We start from the raw sequence: 26,929 nt of genomic DNA, 5'->3' as shown, positions 1-26,929 counted from the left end.
ATGTCGAAATATTAAAAAGATGGCGTAATAGCGTAGTAATTGCTAAATAGTAGCACTGCTAAAATACAGTAAGTATTCCCCTTACTGGGACCAATAGACAACGACTTGGATGGGAAATAAGTAAGCTACAAATAATCAACCAAATTGTACTAAAACTTAGCTGCAACCACAGCCTTACTGCTTATTCATTTGACGCATCTTAAAACTTGAATTTCTGCCATTTACAGTGGCCGAATTTCTATTGAAACATTTCATATTCTGCACAACCCTTCGTTCACTTGATTTGCACACTTAGCTTTACGCCGCCTTGAGGCTTGCTTGGGATATCTTTTGGCACTATAGTCCAGTGACTCAGATCCTGATTGCTCAGCCCAAACATGTTATGTCGCCCCCTCTACTGGCACCGATCAATCATTGCAATATTTGCGGTTCAAAAACACAAAAAACATAAAAATTGCTTTATACATGTGCATTCATTCTGGGGGGTTTGTATGTGGAATTAACACATGAACTGCAACGAATTCAATGGAGATTTTTGGGCTATCATTCGCGGGATTGGGCTGTATCTTATTTCCACCTAAACACATTTTCATTTGGGTGAGTTTTAATGCAACTATCAATGTTGGAAACTATTATTTATTGTTTCAAAAATATTTTCTTTAATTAAGGTCTTTAATTAACTGCTCTCCGACACCCTGTTCTAATAGAGAGCACTTTGACCTTCTTGTCAAATGCACCCTCCTCCCATCACTAGCAAGGGGTTCCACCGCGCATGTTTGTGCGTGTGTGATAGTCTACACATTGATTTAATCGTAAACGTATTTACATATTTGAGTTATTAAGGGTTAGCGTTCTGTGGATTACGCGGTACCATTTTTGCAAGCTACCTTTATCGAAAGAGATCTAGATTTCAGAACCGGGCGCTGTCCGAAACTGATTATACCACATCGCGTTGAATTGATGATGCTCAGTTCGTGGTGCTGACATCCTTTGCGCTTTCGCTCTTTCCTTTCCTCTCTGTCCCTCCCTCCCTCCTCCATCTCCCCCTCCCTTGGTTCTCTCTCATACGCACAAACCCCTCTGTCATGGCGTCTTCCAACAATGTTACCCCCACCAACTGTAGCTGGTGGCCCATCTCAGCCTTGGATGAAGACGGTGAAATGACAGACGGAGAGAAAAGCGAAGAGCCAGCTATCGAGTCGAAACCAAATTTCTCTAAAGACAAGCTTGTTTTGTATCACTGGACGCAGTCTTTCATCTCTCAAAAGGTAACACACAGACATCATGAAAACGAAATGGGGGTGTCTCTCTCTTACATGTCATATCTGCTATAGGAGGTAAATGTGTTATTCGATAAGAATTATTTGAAATATAATGTTATAGGTCTGTGTTAGAAATTATTTAATTCTGGCAATATTTCCAATACGAGACGTTATGAAACGTCTGCAGCATGTGTGGACATTTTCCTTGACATTGGTTTATACGAGATAGATAGGCTATAGCTGGATAGGTGATCAATATTATATAACAATGGATGATTCAGCGAGAAGAAGATGGTGTCTAATTCTAACAGGACGTCTGTTTTGACAGTTTTTCCCTCATCGATGAGAAATCAGTCTACACCGCATATGTGGTCCGACGTGACAAATCTAAATAATTGATGTAAAATTAGGTATCTCTGTGAAAAACAAAGGAAAGGCAACATTTCAACCCTCCTTGTGGCTTTCTCTCAGGGCAGCGCTTGTAAGTTATTCTGAAATATATCAATAGACTTGGCCATTTTTATTCAAATGGTATGTAGAACCCCACATGAGTCTTTATGAAACAGAGATCTTTCCCTTCAGATGTGTAGAGCATGATCTTATTCATGTTGTCTGCAGACCACCATAGCTCAATCAATGCCTTGACATCTCAGCGTTTTGAGTTAGTGCCACTTAAACCCCTACAGCCGTGGGGCCTCTGTTAGAGATGTTGTATTATAACAGAGCTTCAATCTCCTTTCATTATTATCAACAGCTTTCCAGATTAGGAGTTAACTGTCAATTTAACCAACAGGCGGATGACAAAGTCTGAGATTATTGCCTCATCTAACATTTTCTGTGAAAAAATAATGTCCACCTCATTTTGATCTTATTCTATCCTCTTTGCATGTGCTTTTCAATGTACAGAATATGTAATAGATAGGCCTACAGTATGTTTCGATACTCGGGCATAATGCTTACATTTCCAGCCCCGAAGGACATGTAAATTGGCAATGAAAGGTGTAGACCAAATCTATATTACGCATTTTGAATGTAGAGACAGAATTTTTTACCTTTCCCGACATACAATTATAGTGAAACCAGGATTGACACCTAGCACCAATATGCCATGATATGGTAAGTTACTAATCATTGTGCAATATCATGCAATGCAGACATGGGCCAGTGTTGCTCTGCACCTGATGAGACATCCACTCTCACAGCTGTTTGGACTGTGCTCAGCTAGCTTTGCTCCACTCCCCATGTGGCAAAGATGTGTGATTTAGTCTGTCAACCATTAGGATATTGGCTACGAGCCTCTCTGGAAGCTACTGCTGATCTGCCTGTTGTCACTCAACAGTACTAGTAAAACATGAGGCTCATTGTCGTGGTTCCACTCAATACAGGCATTAGAGATGCTGCATTCATTTAAGTTAAACAATGCGAAGTGGTCTTCTGGTCAGGCTCCGAAGACAGGCACATCGCGCACCGCTCCCGAGCATACTACTCGCCAATGTCCAGTCTCTTGACAACAAGGTTGAGGAAATCCGAGCAAGGGTAGCATTCCAGAGAGACATAAGAGACTGTAACGTTCTTTGCTTCACGGAAACATGGATCACTCGAGACATGCTATCGGAGTCGGTACAGCCAGCTGGTTTCTTCACGCATCACGCCGACAGAAACAAGCATCTTTCTGGTAAGAAGAGGGGCGGGGGGGTATGCCTTATGATTAACGAGACGTGGTGTGATCATAACAACATACAGGAACTCAAGTCCTTCTGTTCACCTGACTTAGAATTCCTCACAATCAAATGTCGGCCGCATTATCTACCAAGAGAATTCTCTTCGATTATAAATCACAGCCGCATATATTCCCCCCAAAGCAGACACATCGATGGCCCTGAACGAACTTTATTTGACTCTATGTAAACTGGAAACCACATATCCTGAGACTGCATTCATTGTAGCTGGGGATTTTAACCAAGCTAATCTGAAAACAAGACTCCCTAAATTCTATCAGCATATCGATTGTGCTACCAGGGCTGGTAAAACCCTGGATCATTGTTATTCTAACTTCCGCGACGCATATAAGGCCCTCCCCCGCCCTCCTTTCGGAAAAGCTGACCACGACTCCATTTTGTTGCTCCCAGCCTATAGACAGAGACTAAAACAGGAAGCTCCCGCGCTCAGGTCTGTTCAACGCTGGTCCGACCAATCTGATTCCACGCTTCAAGATTGCTTCGATCACGTGGATTGGGATATGTTGCGTATTGCGTCAAACAACAACATTGGCGAATACGCTGATTCGGTGAGCGAGTTTATTATCAAGTGCATCGGCGATGTCGTACCCACAGCAACTATTAAAACATTCCCAAACCAGAAACCGTGGATTGATGGCAGCATTCGCGTGAAACTGAAAGCACGAACCACTGCTTTTAACTAGGGCAAGGTGACCGGAAACATGACCGAATAAAAACAGTGTAGCTATTCCCTCCGCAAGGCAATCAAACAAGCTAAGTGTCAGTATAGAAACAAAGTAGAGTCGCAATTCAACGGCTCAGACACAAGAGGTATGTGGCAGGGTCTACAGTCAATCACGGATTACAAAAAGAAAACCAGCCCCGTCGCGGACCAGGATGTCTTGCTCCCAGACAGACTAAACAACTTCTTTGCTCGCTTTGAGGACAATACAGTGCCACTGACACGGCCCGCTACCAAAACCTGCGGACTCTCCTTCACTGCAGCCGACGTGAGTAAAACATTTAAACGTGTTAACCCTCGCAAGGCTGCAGGACCAGACGGCATCCCCAGCCGAGCATGCGCAGACCAGCTGGCTGGTGTGTTTACGGACATATTCAATCAATCCTTATCCCAGTCTGCTGTTCCCACATGCTTCAAGAGGGCCACCATTGTTCCTGTTCCCAAGAAAGCTAAGGTAACTGAGCTAAACGACTACCGACCCCGTTGCATTCACTTCCCTCATCATGAAGTGCTTTGAGAGACTAGTCAAGGACCATATCACCTCCACCCTACCTGATACCCTAGACCCACTCCAATTTGCTTACCGCCCCAATAGGTCCACAGACGACGCAATCGCAACCACACTGCACACTGCCCTAACCCATCTGGACAAGAGGAATACCTATGTGAGAATGCTGTTCATCGACTACAGCTCAGCATTTAACACCATAGTACCCTCCAAACTCGTCATCAAGCTCGAGACCCTGGGTCTCGACCCCGCCCTGTGCAACTGGGTACTGGACTTCCTGATGGGCCGCCCCCAGGTGGTGAGGGTAGGTAACGACATCTCCACCCCGCTGATCCTCAACACTGGGGCCCCACAAGGGTGCGTTTCTGAGCCCTCTCCTGTACTCCCTGTTCACCCATGACTGCGTGGCCATGCACGCCTCCAACTCAATCATCAAGTTTGCAGACGACACAACAGTGGTAGGCTTGATTACCAACAACAACGAGACGGCCTACAGGGAGGAGGTAAGGGCCCTCGGAGTGTGGTGTCAGGAAAATAACCTCACACTCAACGTCAACAAAACAAAGGAGATGATTGTGGACTTCAGGAAACAGCAGAGGGAGCACCCCCCTATCCACATCGACGGGACAGTAGTGGAGAGGGTAGAAAGTTTTAAGTTCCTTGGCGTACATATCACGGACAAATTGAATTGGTCCACCCACACAGACAGCGTGGTGAAGAAGGCGCAGCAGCGCCTCTTCAACCTCAGGAGGCTGAAGAAATTTGGCTTGTCACCAAAAGCACTCACAAACTTTTACAGATGCACAATCGAGAGCATCCTGTCGGGCTTTATCACCACCTGGTACGGCAACTGCTCCACCCACAACCGTAAGGCTCTCCAGAGGGTAGTGAGGTCTGCACAACGCATCACCGGGGGCAAACTACCTGCCCTCCAGGACACCTACATCACCCGATGTCACAGGAAGGCCATAAAGATCATCAAGGACAACAACCACCCGAGCCACTGCCTGTTCACCCCGCTATCATCCAGAAGGCGAGGTCAGTACAGGTGCATCAAAGCAGGGACCGAGAGACCGAAAATCAGCTTCTATCTCAAGGCCATCAGACTGTTAAACAGCCATCACTAACATTGAGTGGCTGCTGCCAACATACTGACTCAACTCCAGCCACATCAATAATGTAAAAAATGATGTAAAAAATGTATCACTAGCCACTTTAAACAATGCCACTTAATATAATGTTTACATACCCCACATTACTCATCTCATATGTATATACTGTACTCTATACCATCTACTGTATCTTGCCTATGCCGTTCTGTACCATCACTCATTCATATATTTTTATGTACATATTCTTCATCCCTTTACACTTGTGTGTATAAGGTAGTTGTTGTGAAATTGTTCGGTTAGATTACTCGTTGGTTATTACTGGATTGTCGGAACTAGAAGCACAAGCATTTCGCTACACTCGCATTAACATCTGCTAACCATGTGTATGTGACAAATAACATTTGATTTTATTTGATATTAGCCAAAGTCTACCGTCTTCTCATTGAGGTTGGTTTAATGATAGTTATGGGGCATTCATGTTGAGATAATGAACAAGGAATGTTAGGATCCCCTGGTTACTCTGTCCTCTCAGCAGCTGTATATGTGGCCTGTAGACAGGCAAATAGAGTATATTTTATACTTACAATCTTAGAAAAAGGGTTCCAAAAGGGTTCTTCGGCTGTCCCCATAGGAGAACCCTTTTTGGTTCCAGGTAGAACCCTTTTTACTTCCAGGTAAAACCCTTTCCACAGATGGTTCTACATGGAAATGTCTGCCGTGCTAGAGCTGTCCCAGTCAACTGTAAGTGCTGTTATTGTGAAGTGGAAACGTCTAGGCACAACAACGGCTCAGCCGCGAAGTGGTAGGCCACACAAACTCACAGAATGGGAATTTTTACGTAGTGCGTAAAAATCGCCTGTCCTTGGTTGCAACACTCACTACGAGTTCCAAACTGCATCTGGAAGCAACGTCAGCACATTAACTGTTCGTCGGGAGCTTTATGAAATAGGTTTCCATGGCCGAGCAGCCGCACACAAGCCTAAGATCACCATGCACAATGCCAAATCAAATCAAATGTATTTATATAGCCCTTCTTACATCAGCTGATATATCAAAGTGCTGTACAGAAACCCAGCCTAAATCCCCAAACAGCAAGCAATGCAGGTGTAGAAGCACGGTGGCTAGGAAAAACTCCCTAGAAAGGCCAAAACCTAGGAAGAAACCTAGAGAGGAACCAGGCTATGAGGGGTGGCCAGTCCTCTTCTGGCTATGCCAGATGGAGATTATAACAGAACATGGCCAAGATGTTCAAATGTTCATAAATGACCAGCATGGTCAAATAATAATAACCACAGTGGTTGTATAGGGTGCAACAAGTCAGCACCTCAGGAGTAAATGTCAGTTGGCTTTTCATAGCCGATCATTGAGCATATCTCTACCACTCCTGCTGTCTCTCGAGAGTTGAAAACAGCAGGTCTGGGACATGTAGCACGTCCGGTGAACAGGTCAGTGTTCCATAGCCGCAGGCAGAACAGTTGAAACTGGAGCAGCAGCACGGCCAGGTGGACTGGGGACAGCAAGGAGTCATCATGCAGGTAGTCCTGAGGCATGGTCCTAGGGCTCAGGTCCTCCGAGAGAGAGAAAGAAAGAAAGAGAGAATTAGAGAGAGCATACTTAAATTCACACAGGACACCAGATAAGACAGGAGAAATACTCCAGATACAACAGACTGACCCTAGCCCCCCGACACATAAAACTACTGCAGCATAAATACTGGAGGCTGAGACAGGAGGGGTCAGGAGACACTGTGGCCCCATCCGATGATACCCCGGACAGGGCCAAACAGGCAGGATATAACCCCACCCACTTGGCCAAAGCACAGCCCCCACACCACTAGAGGGATACTTCAACCCAACTTACCATCCTGAGACAAGGCCGAGTATAGCCCACAAAGATCTCCGCCACGGCACAACCCAAGGGCGCCAACCCAGACAGGAAGACCGCGTCAGTGACTCAACACACTCAAGTGACGCACCCCTCCTAGGGACGCATGGAAGAGCACCAGTAAGCCAGTGACTCAGCCCCTGTAATAGGGTTAGAGGCAGAGAATCCCAGTGGAGAAAGGGGAACCGGCCAGGCAGAGACAGCAAGGGCGGTTCGTTGCTCCAGTGCCTTTCCGTTCACCTTCACACCTCCTGGACCAGATTACACTCAATCATATAACCTACTGAAGAGATGAGTTTTCAGTAAAGACTTAAAGGTTGAGACCGAGTCTGCGTCTCTCACATGGGTAGGCAGACCATTCCATAAAAATTGAGCTCTGTAGGAGAAAGCACTGCTTCCAGCTGTTTGCTTAGAAATTCAAGGGACAATTAGGAGGCCTGCGTCTTGTGACCGTAGCGTACGTGTAGGTATGTAAGGCAGGACCAAATCGGAAAGATAGGTAGGAGCAAGCCCATGTAATGCTTTGTAAGTTAGCAGTAAAACCTTGAAATCAGCCCTTGCCTTAACAGGAAGCCAGTGTAGGGAGGCTAGCACTGGAGTAATATGATCAAATGTTTTGGTTCTAGTCAGCATTCTAGCAGCCGTATTTAGCACTAACTGCAGTTTATTTAGTGCTTTATCCGGGTAGCCGGGAAAGTAGAGCATTGCAGTAGTCTAACCTGGAAGTAACAAAAGCATCAATTTTTGACCAGAAAGTTTCAGATTTTTGCAATGTTACGTAGATGGAAAAAAGCTGTCGTTGAAACAGTCTTGATATGTTCGTCAAAAGAGAGATCAGGGTCCAGAGTAACGCCGAGGTCCTTCACAGTTTTATTTGAGACGACTGTACCACCATCAAGATTAATTGACAGATTCAACAGAAGATCTCTGTGTTTCTTGGGACCTAGAACAAGCATCTCTGTGTTGTACGAGTTTAAAAGTAGAAAGTTTGCAGCCATCCACTTCCTTATGTCTGAAACACAGGCTTCTAGCGAGGGCAATTTGGGGCTTCACCATGTTTCATTGAAATGTACAGCTGTGTGTCATCCGCATAGCAGTGAAAGTTAATGTTATGTTTTCGAATGACATCCCCAAGAGGTAAAATATATAGTGAAAACAATAGTGGTCCTAAAACGGAACCTTGAGGAACACCGAAATTTACAGTTGATTTGTCAGAGGACAAACCATTCACAGAGACAAACTGATATCTTTCCGACAGATAAGATCTAAACCAGGCCAGAACTTGTCCGTGTAGACCAATTTGGGTTTCCAATCTCTCCAAAAGAATGTGGTGATCGATGGTATCAAAAGCAGCACTAAGGTCCAGGAGCACGAGGACAGATGCAGAGCCTCGGTCTGACGCCATTAAAAGGTCATTTACCACCTTCACAAGTGCAGTCTCAGTGCTATGATGGGGTCTAAAACCAGACTGAAGCATTTCGTATACATTGTCTTCAGGAAGGCAGTGAGTTGCTGTGCAACAGCTTTTTCATTTTTTTTTGAGAGGAATGGAAGATTCGATATAGGCCGATAGTTTTTAATATTTTCTGGGTCAATGTTTGGCTTTTTCAAGAGAGGCTTTATTACTGCCACTTTTAGTGAGTTTGGTACACATCCGGTGGATAGAGAGCCATTTATTATGTTCAACATAGGAGCGCCAAGCACAGGAAGCAGTTATTTCAGTAGTTTAGTTGGAATAGGGTCCAGTATGCAGCTTGAAGGTTTAGAGGCCATGATTATTTTCATCATTGCGTCAAGAGATATAGTACTAAAACACCTGAGTGTCTCCCTTGATCCTAGGTCCTGGCAGAGTTGTGCAGACTCAGGACAACTGAGCTTTGAAGGAATATGCAGATTTAAAGAGGAGTCCGTAATTTGCTTTCTAATGATCATGATCTTTTCCTCAAAGAAGTTCATGAATTTATTACTGCTGAAGTGAAAGCCATCCTCTCTTGGGGAATGCTGCTTCAAGCGTCGGCTGGAGTGGTGTAAAGCTCACTACCATTGGACTCTGGAGTAGTGGAAATGCTTTCTCTGGAGTGATGAATCACACTTCACCATCTGGCAGTCCAACGGTCGAATCTGGGTTTGGCGGATGCCAGGAGAACGCTAGTGCCAACTGTAAAGTTTTGTGGAGGAGGAATAATGAGCTGGGGCTGTTTTTCATGGTTCAGGCTCCTTAGTTCCAGTGAAGGGAAATCTTAACGCTACAGCATATAATGACATTCTAGACAATTCTGTGCTTCCAACTTTGTGGCAACAGTTTGGGGAAGGCCCTTTCCTCTTTCAGCATGACAATGCGACCTTGCAGAAAGTGAGGTCCATACAGAAATGGTTTGTCGAGATCAGTGTGGAAGAACTTGACTGGCCTGCACAGAGCCCTGATCTCAACCCCATCAAACACTTTGGGGATGAATTGGAACGCCAACTGCAAGCCAGGCCTAATCGCCCAACATCTGTGCCCTACCTCACTAATGCTCTTGTGGCTGAACGGAAGCAAGTCCCTGCAGCAATGTTCCAACATCTAGTGGAAAGCCTTCCCAGAAGATTGGAGGCTGTTAAAGCAGCAAAGGGGGGGGACCAACTCCATATTAATGCCAATGATTTTGTAATGAGATGTTCGATGAGCAGGTGTCCACATAGTTTTGGTCATGTAGCGTATGTCCCTGCACAATTCACATGATCCATATGGATTCTTTATCTAAGGAGGACTAAGGCGGATGTCCAATATGCTGCAAATATAGCTGAGACAGACAGAAAATGGCTGTGTCATTGCACTACCCTGTACAAACCTGTTTTTCTTGCTGTCTTTAGAAATGCATCAAGATATCTAAACTACTTCTGAATAGTTATCTCATACAGTAGTTCCTTTGATCACTGATCCATCTGTCATACAGTAAATTATGGATTGGTGCACACAAGAGGAATGACTGTAGCGGGAGTTTGATAACTTAATGTAACCGCATATTTGGAAGCCATTGAAGATCAATACTCCACTGTCATTCTAAACTGCTGCAGCAGGTTGGAGATTTACACTTTCGTCACGATAGTATAACTCAGAGCCTGTAGGTCTCTACTGCTAGATCTATACAGTAGTCAACACTCAGTTGTCAGTCAGCAACTCAGATGACAGTGAGTCCAACTCGGGTGTCAGAAGTTCTCTGAGTAAGATATAGAGATCTCTATAACTATCTGTGGCTCTGGTGGTTCAAGCTCAGATGTCAGAGGTTGTCAGTGGATCCATGTCAGTTTATGATGACGAGTTAATGTTAGGGTGTCATTAATTGTCTGGTTAGCAATTATATTGATACAATTGCTGCAACCAGAGATGATGTCATTTATTAAGAGATAAATATGATTGAGAAATATTTGTCATTGTTGAATCACTTGGTCTGGTTGATTGTATCCCCTAATCCTTCTCTATAGTCATCTACTCCAGTCACTGTTAAAGTTGAGGTTTCATGCTAATACATACGTAATCAGTGATGGGAATTGTTGCAGTATTCTTGGAAAAATAATAATTATACAGTAAATTGATCGAGCTACAAGGTCTTCCTGTTCTGTCTTGCGCAAGGTTATCCTGTACTAGACGGGAGTGGTAACAATTCCTATACTAACTGTTTACTCAGTCGGTGCACTCACACTTTGTGATGTTTTGTTACAAGTTTACAACAAAAGTCCAATGTTTCTCACTCCATGGCCCCCTCACCTCCATAGTGTGATCTACTGTACACAGTGCTTGACTTGGACTGAAATAGATGAGTGCCGGTACTGTTTACATTTAGGTGCAGGAGCTCCACAATACTTTTGAGCTAATATTATATGAGAGTAACAGGAACTCGAACTGTAGAAAATTTGAGCTGCCGGTACTCAGTTCCGGTGAGCTCCTGCCAAAGTCAAGCGCTGACTGTACATTCATTCATCTTATTTCTACAAATAACCCTCCATGCATCTCCATGGCTTTAAATAGACACTGTAAATGGATATTGTCTGCCTCACAGAAGCCATTTTTGTTTCATATTGAGCTCAACAAAACATTATTTTGCCTGGGGATAGGAAAACAAAAGATGTAGGGCCTATGTCTGGCAATGATGCATGACTGTTACTTCTTCTAAGGCCTTTTAACGGCCTGTTTTATGCCTGTACTTGTGTAGGTAGAGCAGGGTTCCCTGCTCTAAGGTGTGCAGTTGGTTAGAAATAGAGATATCATTGTTTTCTTTTTTAATTGTTCTTCAACAAAACATTGTAGACTACAAGTAGCAGCAATAAGCCAAATTACGAAAAGCAAATTACAATTTGCTTTTGAATATTAACCTTTGTAGACCTGAATGAGTTTCTCTATCAGAGTAACTTGCCAAGCACATTTATGTGTTATAAAATTTTAATAACATAGACCATTAGAGTACTGATTGTACTAAAACACAAAAACACATACAAACAAGAGTCAAGCTATGAGACGAAGATGTAACTTGTGTCTCTGTTCGCCGTGTTTCTCTGTGTTAATCTTCCTCTAGGTGCGTCTGGTGATCAATGAGAAGGGTCTGCTGTGTGAAGAGAGGGATGTGAGTCTCCCTATAGCCGAGCACAATGAGCCCTGGTTTATGAGGCTCAACCTGGGGGAGGAGGTGCCTGTTTTCATCCACGGAGATACCATCGTCTCAGACTACAACCAAATCATAGAGTACCTAGAGGCTAACTTTGGGGGAGGTATTGCCTTTTAGACTACTTGATTTCTTTCCATTATGATAGTGACTGCAGTGTGATCTGATGCGAGTGACTGCAGTTTTACCTTATGATAGTGACTGCAGTGTGATCTGATGCGAGTGACTGCAGTGTGATCTGATGCGAGTGACTGCAGTGTGATCTGATGTTAGTGACTGCAGTGTGATCTGATGCGAGTGACTGCAGTGTGATCTGATGCGAGTGACTGCACATGCTCTTTTTAAGGTTAATTTAGGAGAGGTATTGCCTTTCAGACTACTCATCTCTTTTCATCCATGATGTTACAGTAGTGACTGAATAGCATACAGTATACAATCAGATAATAGAGTATAGACTCTTGTAAAAAAAGGTGCTATCTACAACCTAAAAGGGTTATTTGGCTGTCCTCATAGGAGAACCCTTTGAATAATCCTTTTTGGTTCCAGGTAGAAACCTTTTGGTTCCAGGTAGAGCTCTTTTGGGTTCCATGTAGAACCCTGGCCAAGTCTACTTTGGAGGTATTGCTTTTCAGACTACTCGTATCTTTATTAGTGACTGTAACAGTATCTACCAGGTTATTGACTACTTAGAGACTGAATTTGGGGGAGGTATTGCTTTTGACATTACTATTGATCTATTTTCATAGTTTTTTTTATGTCTTTTTAAGTTTGCTATTACAACCAGATCATTGAGTAAATAGAGTCTACTTTGGGAGGGGGTATTGCTTTTCAGACTACTCATCTCTTCCGGTGTCCATGATGTTTAGTGAGTGACTGCATAGTAAAACAGTATACCGTCTTCACGGTTACTTTGGGAGAAGTATTGCTTTTCAGACTAACTTGATCTCTTTTGTTGATGATGTTAGTCAGTGATGGACTGCATAGGAAACAGTATGCACATTTTAAGAATACTGATCTCTATCAACCATTTTTTCATATTAGGTGCAGTTATGAACATGTCAGAGATACATCTAACTGGCCAATTATATGGTTCATTGCAGCTCAAGGATCAATGATCGTCCATGAAGTTAGTGACTGGCTGGCGGCTGCATAGCAAAGATTAGGAATATTTTAAGGTTTCTATTGAGCCTAACGTTGCTATTTTAAGGTTTATAAACATTGGTAAAATGTTGCTGTTTTTCATCAGGGAAGTGTAATTCAAGTATGTATGTCGTTTGTCCTATCATGGTCCTATGGGTCATTTTAGGTGCTGGTGATTGTGGGTCGTTATGTAATGACCTGAAAGGATGACCCCAGGAAGGCTGGAGGGGATATTGAACATGGCCTATGGATGAAGGACGACTTCTCAGTTCAGATGGAGATACTGCATGCTCACCCCCCATGACAGAGAAGCTTGGTGCTATAGCTACCAACTACTGTACAATGATTTCAGATTTCAGAGGCAACGGATAGGCTATTGTTCAATGGTTGCTCAATATCCTAACCCAGCTCTTGTCATTAATGTCCGTTTGCTACTTTGAAGCCCATTTACTTTAAACAAATGTAGCTATTTTTATGACATCTCCATTATTTTCAGTTGATATTTTTAATGAACGAATTTAATAACAGATTCGTGTTCAGCAGGGTACAGTGTAGCAAAGCGTTTAGCATTTGCTTATTTGACAAGTTCACACAGTGGTATACCTCACCGTTTCACTTCGTTGGAAAACGCTTTCTGCCTAATGAACATGACTCAGACCTCATGCTCATTCTAAAGAGGATATTTTGTCATTCAGCAGCTTGATTTACAGATATTTTCTCAACTCTGTGTAATTTCTAATGCACCCTGCCAAAGGGGATGGAGCTTGCCTAGGAAGTGCAGATGGTGCAGCAGAGAAAATCCTATTATAGTGGACAGAATCTCCTGCCAAGGCAACTCAAGTTACCCTATAGTGTAGTGGACCCAGGTGAAATCCTACCTCCAGCAAGGTGTAATCCACTGCCAAATCACATAGTCTTTTATGATAGCTAAGAGCCTTAAGCCTTCCGTATGCTCTCCTTATGCTTTCTCAGGGAGAATCTTGTTTTGGTATTTTGTCAGCTGTAGCCCATTTGCTTGATACATTCTTAGAAAAAAAGGTGCTATCTAGAACCTAAAAGGGTTATTTGGTTGTCCCCATTGGAGAACCCTTTGAATAACCCTTTTTGGTACCAGGTAGAACCCTTTTTGGGTTCCATGTAGAAACCTTTCCACAGAGGGTTCTACATGGAACCTAAAATAGTTATATCTGGAACCAAAAAGGGTCCTCCTATGGGGACAGCCGAAGAACCCTTTGGAACACCTTTTTTCTAAGAGTGTAAATGTGACTGAGCAGTAACACAGTCAGAGATCATTGGGTTCTCTCCTGTGTGACATTTCATTGTGCACCATCACCATGTCGGTCCAGCAGTATTGTGTACCCAAGCCAAGGCCATGCCCCCTGTTTGTGCTAAGAACTGATTTAAGGAGCCTGCTCTGATATTCACACCCCTGTACTGCTTAGCGCTGCAGCAGAGAGCACCAGCAGATTTCCAGGGCCAGGGCACGTACAGCCACACCCATGCCCAGGTCAACATGTTAGTGATTGACTGATTAGTCAGTAGTCTGGCCCTCCGCCAGGTGCAGCCCCGGGCATCGTCCTCCACCCTAGAGCCATGCAACCGGAGAAACAGCACAGACTGGAATATCCCTGGGCCTTTCCTGTGTCCCCACTCCAAATCATCAGTCATCATCAGTAAGCCTTCTCCAGCCCATAGCCTACCTTTATGGTGTCCTAACTTAAAGTAAAAACACAGAGCTATCTGTTAATATGGTGGAATGTTTGCTTCTATTTCTGTCTATTGGCCTATGGATCCCATTCTCAGAAACAGTTTTGTAGCTGAGTGTACTCCATTCACAGGAAAATACCCCTAATGCACCATTGTTATCCTTTGTGATATGTTAAGTGGACTGTTGCACATAAAGTAAAGGCTGAAGTTGGTATACAGTGCTGTATCTTTACAGACCTAATATGTTAGAATGCTGTACGCTCCTATATGTGTAATTATGTCACAGTGCTGTACACACCTCTGTCTGTTTGAACCTGGTGTCCTTGTAGAAACGGTGGCCCAGCTGATTCCCGATGCTGGCTCTCCTGTCCACGAGTGTGTGCAGCAGTACCGTAAGCTGCTGGACGGCCTGCCCATGGATGCTTACACACACGGCTGTATCCTGCACCCAGAGCTCACCACAGACTCCATGATCCCAAAGTACGCCACCGCTGAAATACGTAGTAAGTCAAGTCAGAATTCTGTGTTTGACAGTGGGAACACCCCATTCACAATTCATGAGAAATATTGCTGTAGAATATGCAGGACATGAAAACACACATGTAAATAACATTCAATATAATATTGCATATAATTATTTAATATAAATTTGATTGATAGTATCTGCAATTTTCCATTAATAATGCACTACTCAGCATTCTCACAACATTTTCCGATTAACAGGTTGTGTCTCAACCAAATCATGCTGTCCAATTTGACCTTGTTTAAAATTAAAATCCTTATCACAGCAAAGTTCTTGGAAGCAATGTCATTAATTCCCTGTAGGAGATATTGGGTAATTGAGTCTGCAGGCACTGCATTGCTCCTTCATGGACGTGTTTGTGTAAATCAAGAAAAAGGCTGGTCCGGCCTAAACCCTGCAGTGGAATCAATTAACCAGAGATCCCCCTGCCCAGTGTGTTGTCTGTTAAATCATATTGATGCTTTATTTGTTGTTTATTTGTTTGAGGAAGTTCACCGATGTTAATATTTTTAATCAGTCATTCATGTGTTTTCATGAACAACACTTTATTGATTTATCTCTCACATTTTCTAACTGAAATTGGTTGTCGCTGGCAAATGAAGATTTAGCAGGAAAACAGAATAGTCTATGGGGTCTCTGCGCATTTGTAAATTGTGTATTTCTAACACATTATATTCTTGTATGTAGGAAAGTATACACTAGTTATAATTTGTTGTTATTGAACATCCACTCTCTGTTTTGGTACTACTTTAGACCACAGAAGGGTTTCAAATGACTATTTCCTCCGATAGTCACTGACTATTGTCTCTTACCTCAGAGCAGTATTTCATCCAGGAGTCATTAATGTCTCTATCTCTCTGTCCTCAGGACACTTAGCCAATGCTGCGTCTGAGCTGATGAAGCTGGACCACGAGGAACCCACGCTGACAGAGCCATACCTCTCCAAGCAGAAGAAACTCATGGTGAGACTGATAGCATGGCACCACACTGCACAAGAAGGGTTAGGGTTAGCATGACCCTAGACAGGGTTAGGGTTAGCATGGCACCACACCGCACGAGAAGCGTAAAAAGAGCGAAACAATGATTGATATAATGCAATAGCAACAATAGACTTTTCCAGTCGCCCTATATACCATTTATGTGTGTGTAACGGATGTGAAATGGCTAGCTAGTTAGCCGGTACGCGYTAATAGCATTTCAATCGGTTACGTCACTTGCTCTGAGACCTGAAGTAGGGTTTCCCCTTGCTCTGCAAGGGCCGCGGCTTTTGTGGAGCGATGGGTAACGACGCTTCGTGGGTGTCAGTTGTTGATGTGTGCAGAGGGTCCCTGGTTCGCGCCCGTGTCGGGGCGAGGGGACGTACTAAAGTTATACTGTTACATGTGTGCATGTGTTTCTGTATGTTAGAGGCATATTAGGATTTCATTAAATGAAATGGCCTCACAAGATTGTTAAGATGACCTGATAATGGTCCGACTCATATTGTCACATACTATACACAAACATCAAGCAATATGAGTTATTGAGTAAGTTATTACTAAGCAGAGCAATTCCAACGTGGTTGTTATTTATAATGTTTCAGTGTGATGTAGGATAGATATTTCAAAATGACCCTAATTGCTTGTGTCAGGGTCTGTGCTAGTTCTGTATCGACCCATAATGAATCAACATGGATAGCTGTCATTGCCAGGGCCAATCTGCTGGCTAAAACAAAATGATTTCCTTTTAACGGCTTGGCTCGGCCCTATAGTCAGTACCTTTATTTTCCATTGTTATTAGTTACACTGTTACAAATAGGTTTATTTTACTCTGTTATTGTATTTCAAGGGGACATATAGATGCTTGCTTACCCCAGACGAAGACATGCCATAGCTGTCTGTTGTTCAAGACAGCTGGTAGGCGCTCTGTTCTGAGACCAGTCTCTTGGCAGATGTTGTCCACCAATGTTTTCTGTGGTCTTCACCTATGAGCGGATAGCGACAATACGAGACTGCATAGACAGACATATTGATGGGTTGTACACATGTAACATGAGCTTGTTCTTGTGCTCACAGGCAAAAATATTGGACCACGATAATGTGACGTACCTAAAGAAGATCCTTGGAGAGTTGGCCATGGTACTAGATCAGGTAGAGGCCGAGTTGGAAAAGAGGAAAATCGAGTATGAAGGTGAGTGCAGATTATTACTGATGTTTATGTTCTTCAGTTCAGACATTACATTATCAAACATGGTGGCCGTGTCCGAATACCTATACTACCGCATGACATACCTAAACTGCACATTCATTTCAACCATTTGATCTAGTAGAATTCACTCCTCTTTTCCGACAACAGCTGATAATCAGATAAATTGACAAGCTGTACCAAAATGAACGAATGGCGAGAGTCAACGCAATCATGCATTAGATGACGTATTCGGCTTACTATTTAAATTTTTTCCGCATACTATTTAGTATGGGTATTTGGACATGGCGACTCTGTTTCATCTTCCTAGCCTGATCCCAGATCTGTTTGTCCCGTCTTATATGACCATAGGAGTTGCAGTTGGCAAGATAGCACAAACAGATCTGGGACCATGCTACTTTGTACCACTCTGCTACAGTAGCATGTTTTATTTTGGCAGGTCAAAAGTGTGAGTTGTGGCTATGTGGACCTGAATTTACATTAGCTGATGTCTGCCTGGGAGCCTTGTTGCACAGGCTTAAGTTCTTGGGACTCTCAAAGAAATACTGGGAGGACGGCAGCCGACCCAACCTCCAGTCMTTTTTCGAGCGGGTGCAAAAACGCTACGCTTTCCGMAARGTTYTGGGCGACATCCACACAACCCTWCTGTCAGCAGTTCTACCYAAYGCATTCCGAATGGTAAAAAAGAAGCCACCATCTTTTTTCGGGGCCTCTTTCCTCATGGGTTCTCTGGGAGGGATGGGATACTTTGCCTATTGGTTTTTAAAAAAGAAATATGTGTAGTGAACACCCCCCCTCCATGTCTTAAATGTCTGTGTATTTGTGTGATGTTTTAATTTTTCTGTAATGTTTTACAACAGGAGGAAAATATGAATCTATATAGGGAACACTATTACTTACCTAGGTGAACAAAGATAAGAACATTCCATACACAAAGGAATTGTTAACAGCACATTTTTCTGGTATTCCAATGCCTTCATCTATTTAATTTCTGGCTCCCTTCATCAGATCTCTATTAACCTACAGTATTACTTTCTAATCAGCTCATTTTGGAGGCATGCATTATCCCGTTATTTTAATTAACGGAACACTTATTTGTATGTTTTTAACGATCATTAGGGTCATATTCCCTACACATGAGAGAGACAGACAATGTTTTGACATTGCATCGCCATATCCAAAGTGGGGCTCATCCACACCCTGCATGTCACTATAGTTTTATTAAGTCGTTTTTCATCACAGTTTTGGCGTTCACCTATTGCCCTTTATGCCGCTGTTGGCCATTGGTTTATTTTATTAAATCCTTCTGATACTTCCTGTGCTGCCAGAAACTGCCAGATGAGAAGATAGTGAGACGTCCAGTCAGTCCCAATTCGCTCCCTTTCCTTTTCCCCCTTGACCATAATTCTTGTTTGCAGATTTGTAAGTTTCACCACTGTTTATACCAATCCAGACCCTTCAGATATGCAAACATTGAAGGATCTGGCCAAAGGAAAGGGGTAAGGAGTGAATTGGGACTGTATACAGACACTCTCAGCCATATAGAGACACTCCCTTTAAAGCACTATGAGAGTATATGCACTCCATCAATTCATTCATTAATAAAATGTGATTGTCATTTCTCACACCACAGGCTTGAGCTGATCATGAAGTGATCTCTGACTTTAAAGTCAGAGAGGATGGGTCTGATAGAGAAATACTATAAGGGTCAATTGAGCCGTCCGCAATATTGAGCGAGGAATCACTCAGTGGCTTTTGACAGTGTCCATACAGAGTGACTATGAAATTATACATTGTTCAGTTAAATAGTCACATAAATAGCTGACATGGTTGGTTTGATCCTAGCAACATTGAGCAGCACCAGTTTTAGTTCAATAATCCAAGCTTTTTTTTCATGACTTGTATGACTAGCCATTTAAACTAAACCTCTTCTTAGAAAACTATTGTATAGGTCAGTTAGACTCCAGAGGATTTGGGTTGCAAAATTCTGGGAACTTTCAACACATTCCCTGGTTTTTCCAGAAGTCCTAGTTGGAGGATTCCGGATTTCCTGCTTATTCTCTCCAGGATTCCCGGAATTAGGAGAGAATAAGCAGGAAATCCAGAATCCTCCAACTAGGATTCCTGGAAAACCAGGGAGTTGATTGAAAGTTCCCAGAATTTTGCAACCCAAATCCTCTGGAGTCTAACTGACCTATACAATGTTCCCCTCTGTTCAGGAGTGCTAGCATGTACACAGCTGAATGTCAATAGGGTTTACATTGTACAACTACGAGGATTTATTTCAATTTAAATAAGGTCTGGGTAGAAAAATAAAACAACATACAGTAACTTGACACTCAATGCATAACAAGACAACATACAAGACAGGAAGATCCAGTTCTGGTTTGCCACTGAAATAGCTCTTTCTCAATAGTCTTTCCTCATGTCCTCCTCCCATCCTCCTTTTCAAAATGGCAGAGGGAAGTGAGGTGACAGGAGAGCATTAAAGGAGAAGACAAGAGTAACCTTGGATCTTCAGTTAAATCTCATTGTGAAGTCATGGGCAGCAGACTTTGACAAAGAATATTTTTCTTCCTTGTAATTTTAGGAAAAGGCAAGATTTTTGAGTGTACAGAGTAACCGTGAGTATGGTTATTAACAGACTGCATGCCTGAAAAACAATGACCAATGTTTCATTAACAGTGTGTCAGCTGTGTGGGATATCTATGTTTAAGTACTAAATGGCACCCTATTCCCTATGTAGTGCACTACTTTTGACGAGGGGCCACAAGGCTCTGATCAAAAGTAGTGCACTATGTAGGGAATAGGGTGTAATCATAAGGCTCTGATCAAAAGTAGTGCACTATGTAGGGAATAGGGTGTAATTTTGGATTCACATAAAGGTTTCACTTTGAATACTTGTCAAGACACACCTGGAACCGGTTTCTGAACACATATTAAAGCTAGTCCTGGACTAAATAGCATGTTCAACGGAGAATCTCCATTGACATAACTTTTTAGTCCAGGGATAGGCTTAATGTTTGTCTGGGAAACCAGCCCTACAAGTTCATCTGTAAACAGGAAGTTGAGACGTCACAGTTCATCTCATCACATTGGGTGTTTGTTGGTGAGAAGAAAACATTCACAACTGAATAACTGTCTGGCGTTTTCTTCATGTTGAGCTTTGGAGATCTATGTAATGGAAAGAACATTTGACACCAGTAGCTGCCTGTATAACAACAATAACATAAAATGGCACAGGTTTGAAAATATTAAGTTTGAGCTTTTTTGTTGTTGCTGGAAGTAAGCAAGTTAACACATTTTACATTTAGCCTAGTACTCAACTAATACACTGGCTTTCATTATTAGCCATACAGTAGTTAAAATCAAGTGCGTCTACAATCCACCTTATTTTGTGTTTTTTTCCCCTGGGACTTTCACCGATACATAAACTAACACTTACATAAACTAAAGATACATAAACTAACACTAACACTGGGTGTAATGTCAGAGACCAATTGAGAAATTACATTTCCATAACTAGCCTATCATTGTCAGTGTTTTTCTAGGTTTCATTATAACAAGCACCATTGTTACCAATAATTCACTGCCTCTTAAAACTGAGTTCCTGCAAATTATGTATTTATTTCATATGGCTCACATAACTCTCGAGCCAAGGAATTCAACAAGTTGAGTAATCCTAGTTGTCATTTGTGGCCATTATATTTCACAATAGTATTTTTTATTTTTATATTTATAAATATGCATTTATTTAGTGCTTTTGATGATGTCTGTTCATAAGCCTTAATTTTTTCAGTTGTCATCAAGGAAAAATAAATTCTGAAAATGAAAAACGTAACTTGCAGTTTACAGAATTGTTATTTCAACATGATTGAATGTAATGCATTTTCTCTTATTTTGTACTATATGGCTTTTTCGCAATGCCAAGCAAAACAGACACAATTCTCCTGGTTATGAAGTGTTATAATGCATTGTCAGGCAACCTACTAAAAATCTATTTTATTTTACTTGCACATCATGCTGAATATTCCCTTGGTAGTGCTGAGAATAAACAGATAGGCCTACAGCTAGTAGTAGCCATAATATGATTAGATTCTTTTGGTTCTGGAAAAAATTGCATGTTGTCCTTAATGATTTGTATAAAAATTAAATTAAAAAAAAGTTAGGATAGCATCTTATCCAGAACGACTTACAGTTACTACATTAATCTTAAGATAGCTAGGTGGAACAACCACATAAGAACTGATCTCATTTCTATTTGGAGGGTTGTGTTACAATAAAATGAGTTGGCAAAGCACAAACAAATTATATTTAATTGTAAACATTCTCAAGTGTTCCCCACTACATTTGCCACTAAAATTGATTACTTTATATATTTCTCTCCAATATACATTTCCACACAAATAAAATAATGAGAATTGAAACAAACTGAAAATGAACTAACACTAAAATGACACTCTCCAACCCTACATACACATACGGCAAAAGCTTTCACAACAACATTGGCTTTTAAAAGATGAAGTATACAAAAAAATAACACAACCCTAGAGTTGTGGTGAATTTATTTTTCTTTAGGTTGGGGTGCTCACCTTTTTCTTTAAAAAAAAAGTCTGTTTACTGCCTAAAATGAAATGAAATTGACCCCAACCCTGGGGACGACTAGCTAGTGGATAGGCCTTGGCACTAACGCCATGCACTGCACTGATCTCGGATGACATCAGTGTCATTTTAAGAACACCAGCTACAGCCACACAGGGAGTCGAGACCCGCGTGTGCAAACCAACCCTGGCCCCCTGTCCAATGACCTTTCTGAAGAAAAGAAAAAAAACTTTCAATGGCAACAGTCAACTTGGAACGTGAGAAGAATGTCAATGTTTTTAACGTGAGTGTTTTGAAGGTGGCAGTCAAACATGTTACAGAGCCAATACAGTAGGAGAGTAGGAGGTCTAGCCTAGTGCTAAGTAGTGCTGGTTTTAAGCTAGTTGTCTCTGCTCTTTTGGCTGATATGGGAGACCAGGAGAGAAGGGCATTGAATACCATATCCGATATGTGACAAACCATGGCACAATCCCCAAAACTGTCCCGAGAAGCTTCTCAGGGAAAGAATGAAAGTACACCGAGGTACACACAAACATCCATATCCAGATGATTACTATCCAATTAAGGGAAACATATAACAAATCCAAAACAGTATTCCTGTTCTTCTTCACCATGTGCACCATAGGTGCCATTTCTTCAGCAATGACGAGTGCAGAGTACGACAGAATGAACGAGTGTCCTGAGATGGCAATGCCGTCCCATTGACCCCCAGCATTCCTGCATGAGGTGATGTCATCATGAGGGACTTGATCCATGGCTTCAGATTCAGGAACGTGACAGGTACCTGTGGCATTGTTGATGTAGGAAAAAAAATTGGTGATGGTGTACCAAACGGCTGTGGCCACCACCAATGAGCTCAGTCGCCGGAGGGCAAAGGTCAAGTTCTTGTATGACGTGAAGAGGATGAACGGGGTCAACAGCAGCAAGGACCAGCCCCAGGAAACTTTGACAAAATACCTGGAAGAGATACAGGAAGTGGTCATTTAGGTAGCACTGTCACACACAGTTGAGAACCAGACTGCAGGTATTGGTAAATACATAGCTGCAGGCAAACTCTCGCCGACGTGTGTCTAACGTGAGCCTAGAAGAAGAATTTGGTAAGGGGTTGTTGTAGCTAGCGATCTTAGCCCCATGTCGCTCCTTCTTGACAATGTAAAGATGGCAAAATGGGCTGACGCACCATAGGGGGCACACTGCCTGCCCTCCTGGACATCTACAGCACCCAGTGTCACTGGAAGGCCAAGAAGATCAAGGACCTCAGCTACCCGAGCCACAACCTGTTCACCCTGCTACAACCGAGAGACTGATAAACAGCTTCTATCCCCAGGCCATTAAACTGACCCTGCCATTTAACTAACCCTGACCACATCGCATAGAAATGTGAGTTATACATCTGTCATTCTAATTGAATGCAAGTCTAAGAAGCGGTAGATCTGTTCTGTGTGCTATTTCTATGCTTTTTTCCCCCCTTTAAGTTTTTTTTTTCCTTTAATCTTTTAGTTTTCTACACCAGCTTCAAACAACTGAAAATAAAAACATTTTTGTTGATGGGATATATATAAAAATATTTAGATGGTACAATGACTCTACTGCTTGTTTTGTCACATTAACTCAAATTAGGCAAACTATTAGAATTTTAGCAACCAGGAAATGGTGGAGCGATATCTGCATATTAATTGCCATAATGGTATTTTAGCGATCAATGGTAGATGTCCTTCCTAATAAACATGCCCCCCCCCACCCATCCAGCTTATTTGAGCTGCTGAAAAGTATTTGCACTTGAGATGTGTTTATGGATGAGAAAGTGAACTTGCCATTTCCAAAAAGTTTGGAGGGGATGCTCTGCTTTGCGATGTATTGCTCTAGGACACCAAGAGCCAGCCAGGGTGTCCATTTAGGCCTAATTCAACTGACACATTTGGCGATGTTCAACTTCAATTCACTTGGCACTATGTATTGTAGCTTAGCCATACTCATTGATATTAAATTATAGATTAGGCTATACTTTTGGTGAATTTACAAGGCATTGCAAGCCAAGACATTGAAAGACACAGATTATCAATATCCCTTGCTGGCTCACCTACTCTTTATCTTTGCTATGAAAGATGCGAGTGTGTTCAGTCACAGAGTTTCTAAATCCAGAGGCACAACATCGCAAGACCTCTGGGAAAGCTTGCGAAACACACCAAACAGGCCAGGCAGAGGTTTGGGGTTTGAGAAGTCCATGAAAGAAGTAAAAAGTATGCCTTAGTTGTACATTTTCTTGAAATCTAAAGGCATAACCTAGATTCGGGCCGATGTCTTAAGTAGTTGAACATGTTATTACTCCAAACTCGTGAAGGCGACAAACTGACATTTTCGTGAAAAACAACTTTATATTGAAGGAGTGCCTTTGATTTGACGGCCTATATATGCAGAGTTTGGCGTGAGACGACTGCTAGACCCGGTGACTGTTTCCTTTTCTATTGGAGATGCAGTTTTATCCTATCTTCATACTGTACTGTGTATGGTTCAGTCTATTGCATGTAGAATATTCAGCCTACTCATTGATAGACCCTACTTTAGTGAACTTGAGAGACATTGCAAGCCAAGAAATTGCGAGAGCCTACAGCGTTGACAGCCTATACATATTTTGATTACCGCAGTTCTGACTGTAGGCCTGCTGGCCGACCTGCCTACCTATGCCGCTCCCATCTCTCTCCCTTCTCTTTGCCGTTGAAGACGTAAGAGATTGTATTGTCTGAAGTAGCCTATAGCAACTACTCAGTATCCTCTGTTGCAAAAATACTGAATCTTAGGAGTCGATTCCGCTACTTGAGTCGACAGGCAAGGAGTTGAGGAATCTATTATTTTGTAGTCGACAATCTCTCAACCAGTGGCATAAGGGCTTTTTAGGTGAGCTTTGATACCGCCCAGTGATAAGCAGTGCCCATTTTGTCAAAGGCAGGGGCTCAACATATGTCCCTTGTACATTCCCAGCGCGCCTCTCTAGTGCAAAGTAAAATGGACAATATAGAATGGACAATCACAACTGTTGTCAAAGAATTTCACCCCATTGTCATGATCAGTGGTTCAAGTTTGTATCTGACAATATTTGACAAGCTGATCATAGCAAAAACAAAATACTTTTGCATTTCCCATTGTGTAAACACATTGCAAAATAGGCTCACAATAACCCCTGATGAAGTTGTGTAGCTGGGTAGTATGAAAAAAGTATGACAATTTATTGGTGTATACATGTATTGGTTTTTGGTCTAGTCCAGACCAAATCATAGATGTTAATGTTTGGTTCAGATTTTGTCCGGTCTGGACCAGCCTTGATTTGGACCAAACATAGACAATTACGTCTTTTCTACTTTCATTCAGAACCAACATCCGGGAAATACGTATTTTCAACTTTCATTCAGAACCGAAAATGAACCTGATTTCAACGTCCCGAAAATATGCATTTTAAACTTATGTAAAAATGCATATTTTCACTTGTCATTCATTACTTAAATTTAACGTCTGCACCTATCCGCTGTACAGTATTTGACAAAAAAACACAATCATGGCTGTGCTCGAAAGGGTTTGCCACTTCGTAAGCTAACTTAGGTAGCTAGCCTACAGCCTCAATGATTATCGAGCTGTCATTGTGGCTAGCTAGTTTGCTAATGGATAACCGCTACTTACATATTGACAACATTTCTTCTGTTGCTGAAATATGTCTCCGGAACGAGCTGTGTCCAATTTACAAAGGATCCCACTATTGAAATAGCAAAACAGATCCGAGCCAATATAACACGATTAAACGGTTTACTCCACAGTGCCGCAAAGTTGTCCACGATGACATCCACCGCTGCCATGTTGAACTGCGGACACTTGGAACAAGAATGATCTGGGGATTGGTAGGTACATCAGCCCTCTCTAGCCAATGAACTCTTTGAATGTTGGCATTTTGGTGTTAAGACAGGCGGTTCTGACTAGGTGGAATAGAGCAGTGTTGGAAAAAGTAAACAATTGTCATACTGAAGTAAAAGTAAAGATACCCTAATAGAAAATGACTTAAGTAAAAGTGAAAGTCACCCAGTAAAATATTACTTGAGTAAAAGTTTGATTTAAATATACTTAAGTATCAAAAGTAAAATGTATTTGCTAAAATATACTTAAGTATCAAAAGTAAAAGAAGAAATCATTTAAAATTCCTTATGTTAAGCAAACCAGATTAATAATTAGGGATAGCCAGGGGCACACTCCAACACCCAGACATAATTTACAAATGAAGCATTTGTGTTTAGTGAGTCTGCCAGATCAGAGGCAGTAGTGATGACCAGGGATGTTCTCTTGATAAGTGCGTGAATTGGACCATTTTCCCGTCTTCCTGAGCATAAAAAATGCTATGAGTACATTTGGGTGTCAGGGAAAATGTGTGGAGTAAGGAATGTAGTGAAGTAAAAGTGAAAGTAACAAATATATATCAATAGTAAAGGTTAGGAAAAAGGTTAGGGTTAGCAAAATTGCGCTCCTAACCTGCTATGAAAAGTCACTTCAAGTCGTAGATGTATGCCGGGTCCACATATTAGTCGGAACTAGGAAACTTGGACATTTCCGACTTGCTGATTAGTTGAACGCTGCACGTGCATAATTACAACCAGTTAGCAAGCAGTAGCGGTGCTTGGGTAAAATCACTAGGAGAGTCAAGCCAGAAAAAAAGCCATATTACAACCTATGTGCTGTGATAATTGCATTGTTTGCTCTTTAACCTGTTAGTTCATATGCCTTGCGACCATGATATACAGTGGATTCAGAAAGTATTCAGACCCCTTGACTTTTTCCACATTGTTACGTTACAGCCTTATTCTGAAATGGATTTTAAAGTTTTTTTTCTCTCATCAATCTACACACAGCACCCCATAATAATAACACAA

At 42.1% G+C, this 26,929-nt stretch overlaps 2 protein-coding genes across 2 annotated transcripts; one reads left to right on the top strand and one right to left on the bottom strand.

Moving 5' to 3' along the window:
- The first annotated feature begins 760 nt into the window (after nucleotides 1–760).
- Nucleotides 761–21,225, top strand: LOC111966768 (ganglioside-induced differentiation-associated protein 1-like 1). The gene is made up of 6 exons (XM_023991687.2): nucleotides 761–1,268; nucleotides 11,780–11,972; nucleotides 15,043–15,216; nucleotides 16,104–16,198; nucleotides 17,291–17,405; nucleotides 17,860–21,225. The coding sequence occupies exons 1-6, from the start codon at nucleotides 1,086–1,088 to the stop codon at nucleotides 18,201–18,203; spliced, it is 1,104 nt and encodes a 367-aa protein (XP_023847455.1). The 5' UTR covers nucleotides 761–1,085; the 3' UTR covers nucleotides 18,204–21,225.
- A 493-nt stretch (nucleotides 21,226–21,718) lies between these two features.
- LOC111966769 (acyl-coenzyme A diphosphatase FITM2) lies at nucleotides 21,719–25,867 on the bottom strand. Its single transcript, XM_023991688.2, has 2 exons — nucleotides 25,695–25,867; nucleotides 21,719–22,979 (listed from the first exon to the last, which is right to left on the bottom strand). The coding sequence occupies exons 1-2, from the start codon at nucleotides 25,865–25,867 to the stop codon at nucleotides 22,397–22,399; spliced, it is 756 nt and encodes a 251-aa protein (XP_023847456.1). The 3' UTR covers nucleotides 21,719–22,396.
- Nucleotides 25,868–26,929: the final 1,062 nt, after the last annotated feature.

The sequence above is a fragment of the Salvelinus sp. IW2-2015 genome, linkage group LG7 (assembly GCF_002910315.2).
Source record: "Salvelinus sp. IW2-2015 linkage group LG7, ASM291031v2, whole genome shotgun sequence".
NCBI lineage: Eukaryota > Metazoa > Chordata > Actinopteri > Salmoniformes > Salmonidae > Salvelinus > Salvelinus sp. IW2-2015.
This window is presented reverse-complemented; position numbering and strand designations above follow the sequence as displayed.

Excerpts from the sequence above, each read along its gene's own strand:
- LOC111966769 (XM_023991688.2), bottom strand. The coding sequence starts at position 25,867 with ATGGCAGCGGTGGATGTCATCGTGGACAACTTTGCGGCACTGTGGAGT. Across the intron at positions 22,980-25,694 it reads AGAAGAAATGTTGTCAATAT|GTATTTTGTCAAAGTTTCCT; the intron begins GTAAGTAGCGGT and ends TATCTCTTCCAG.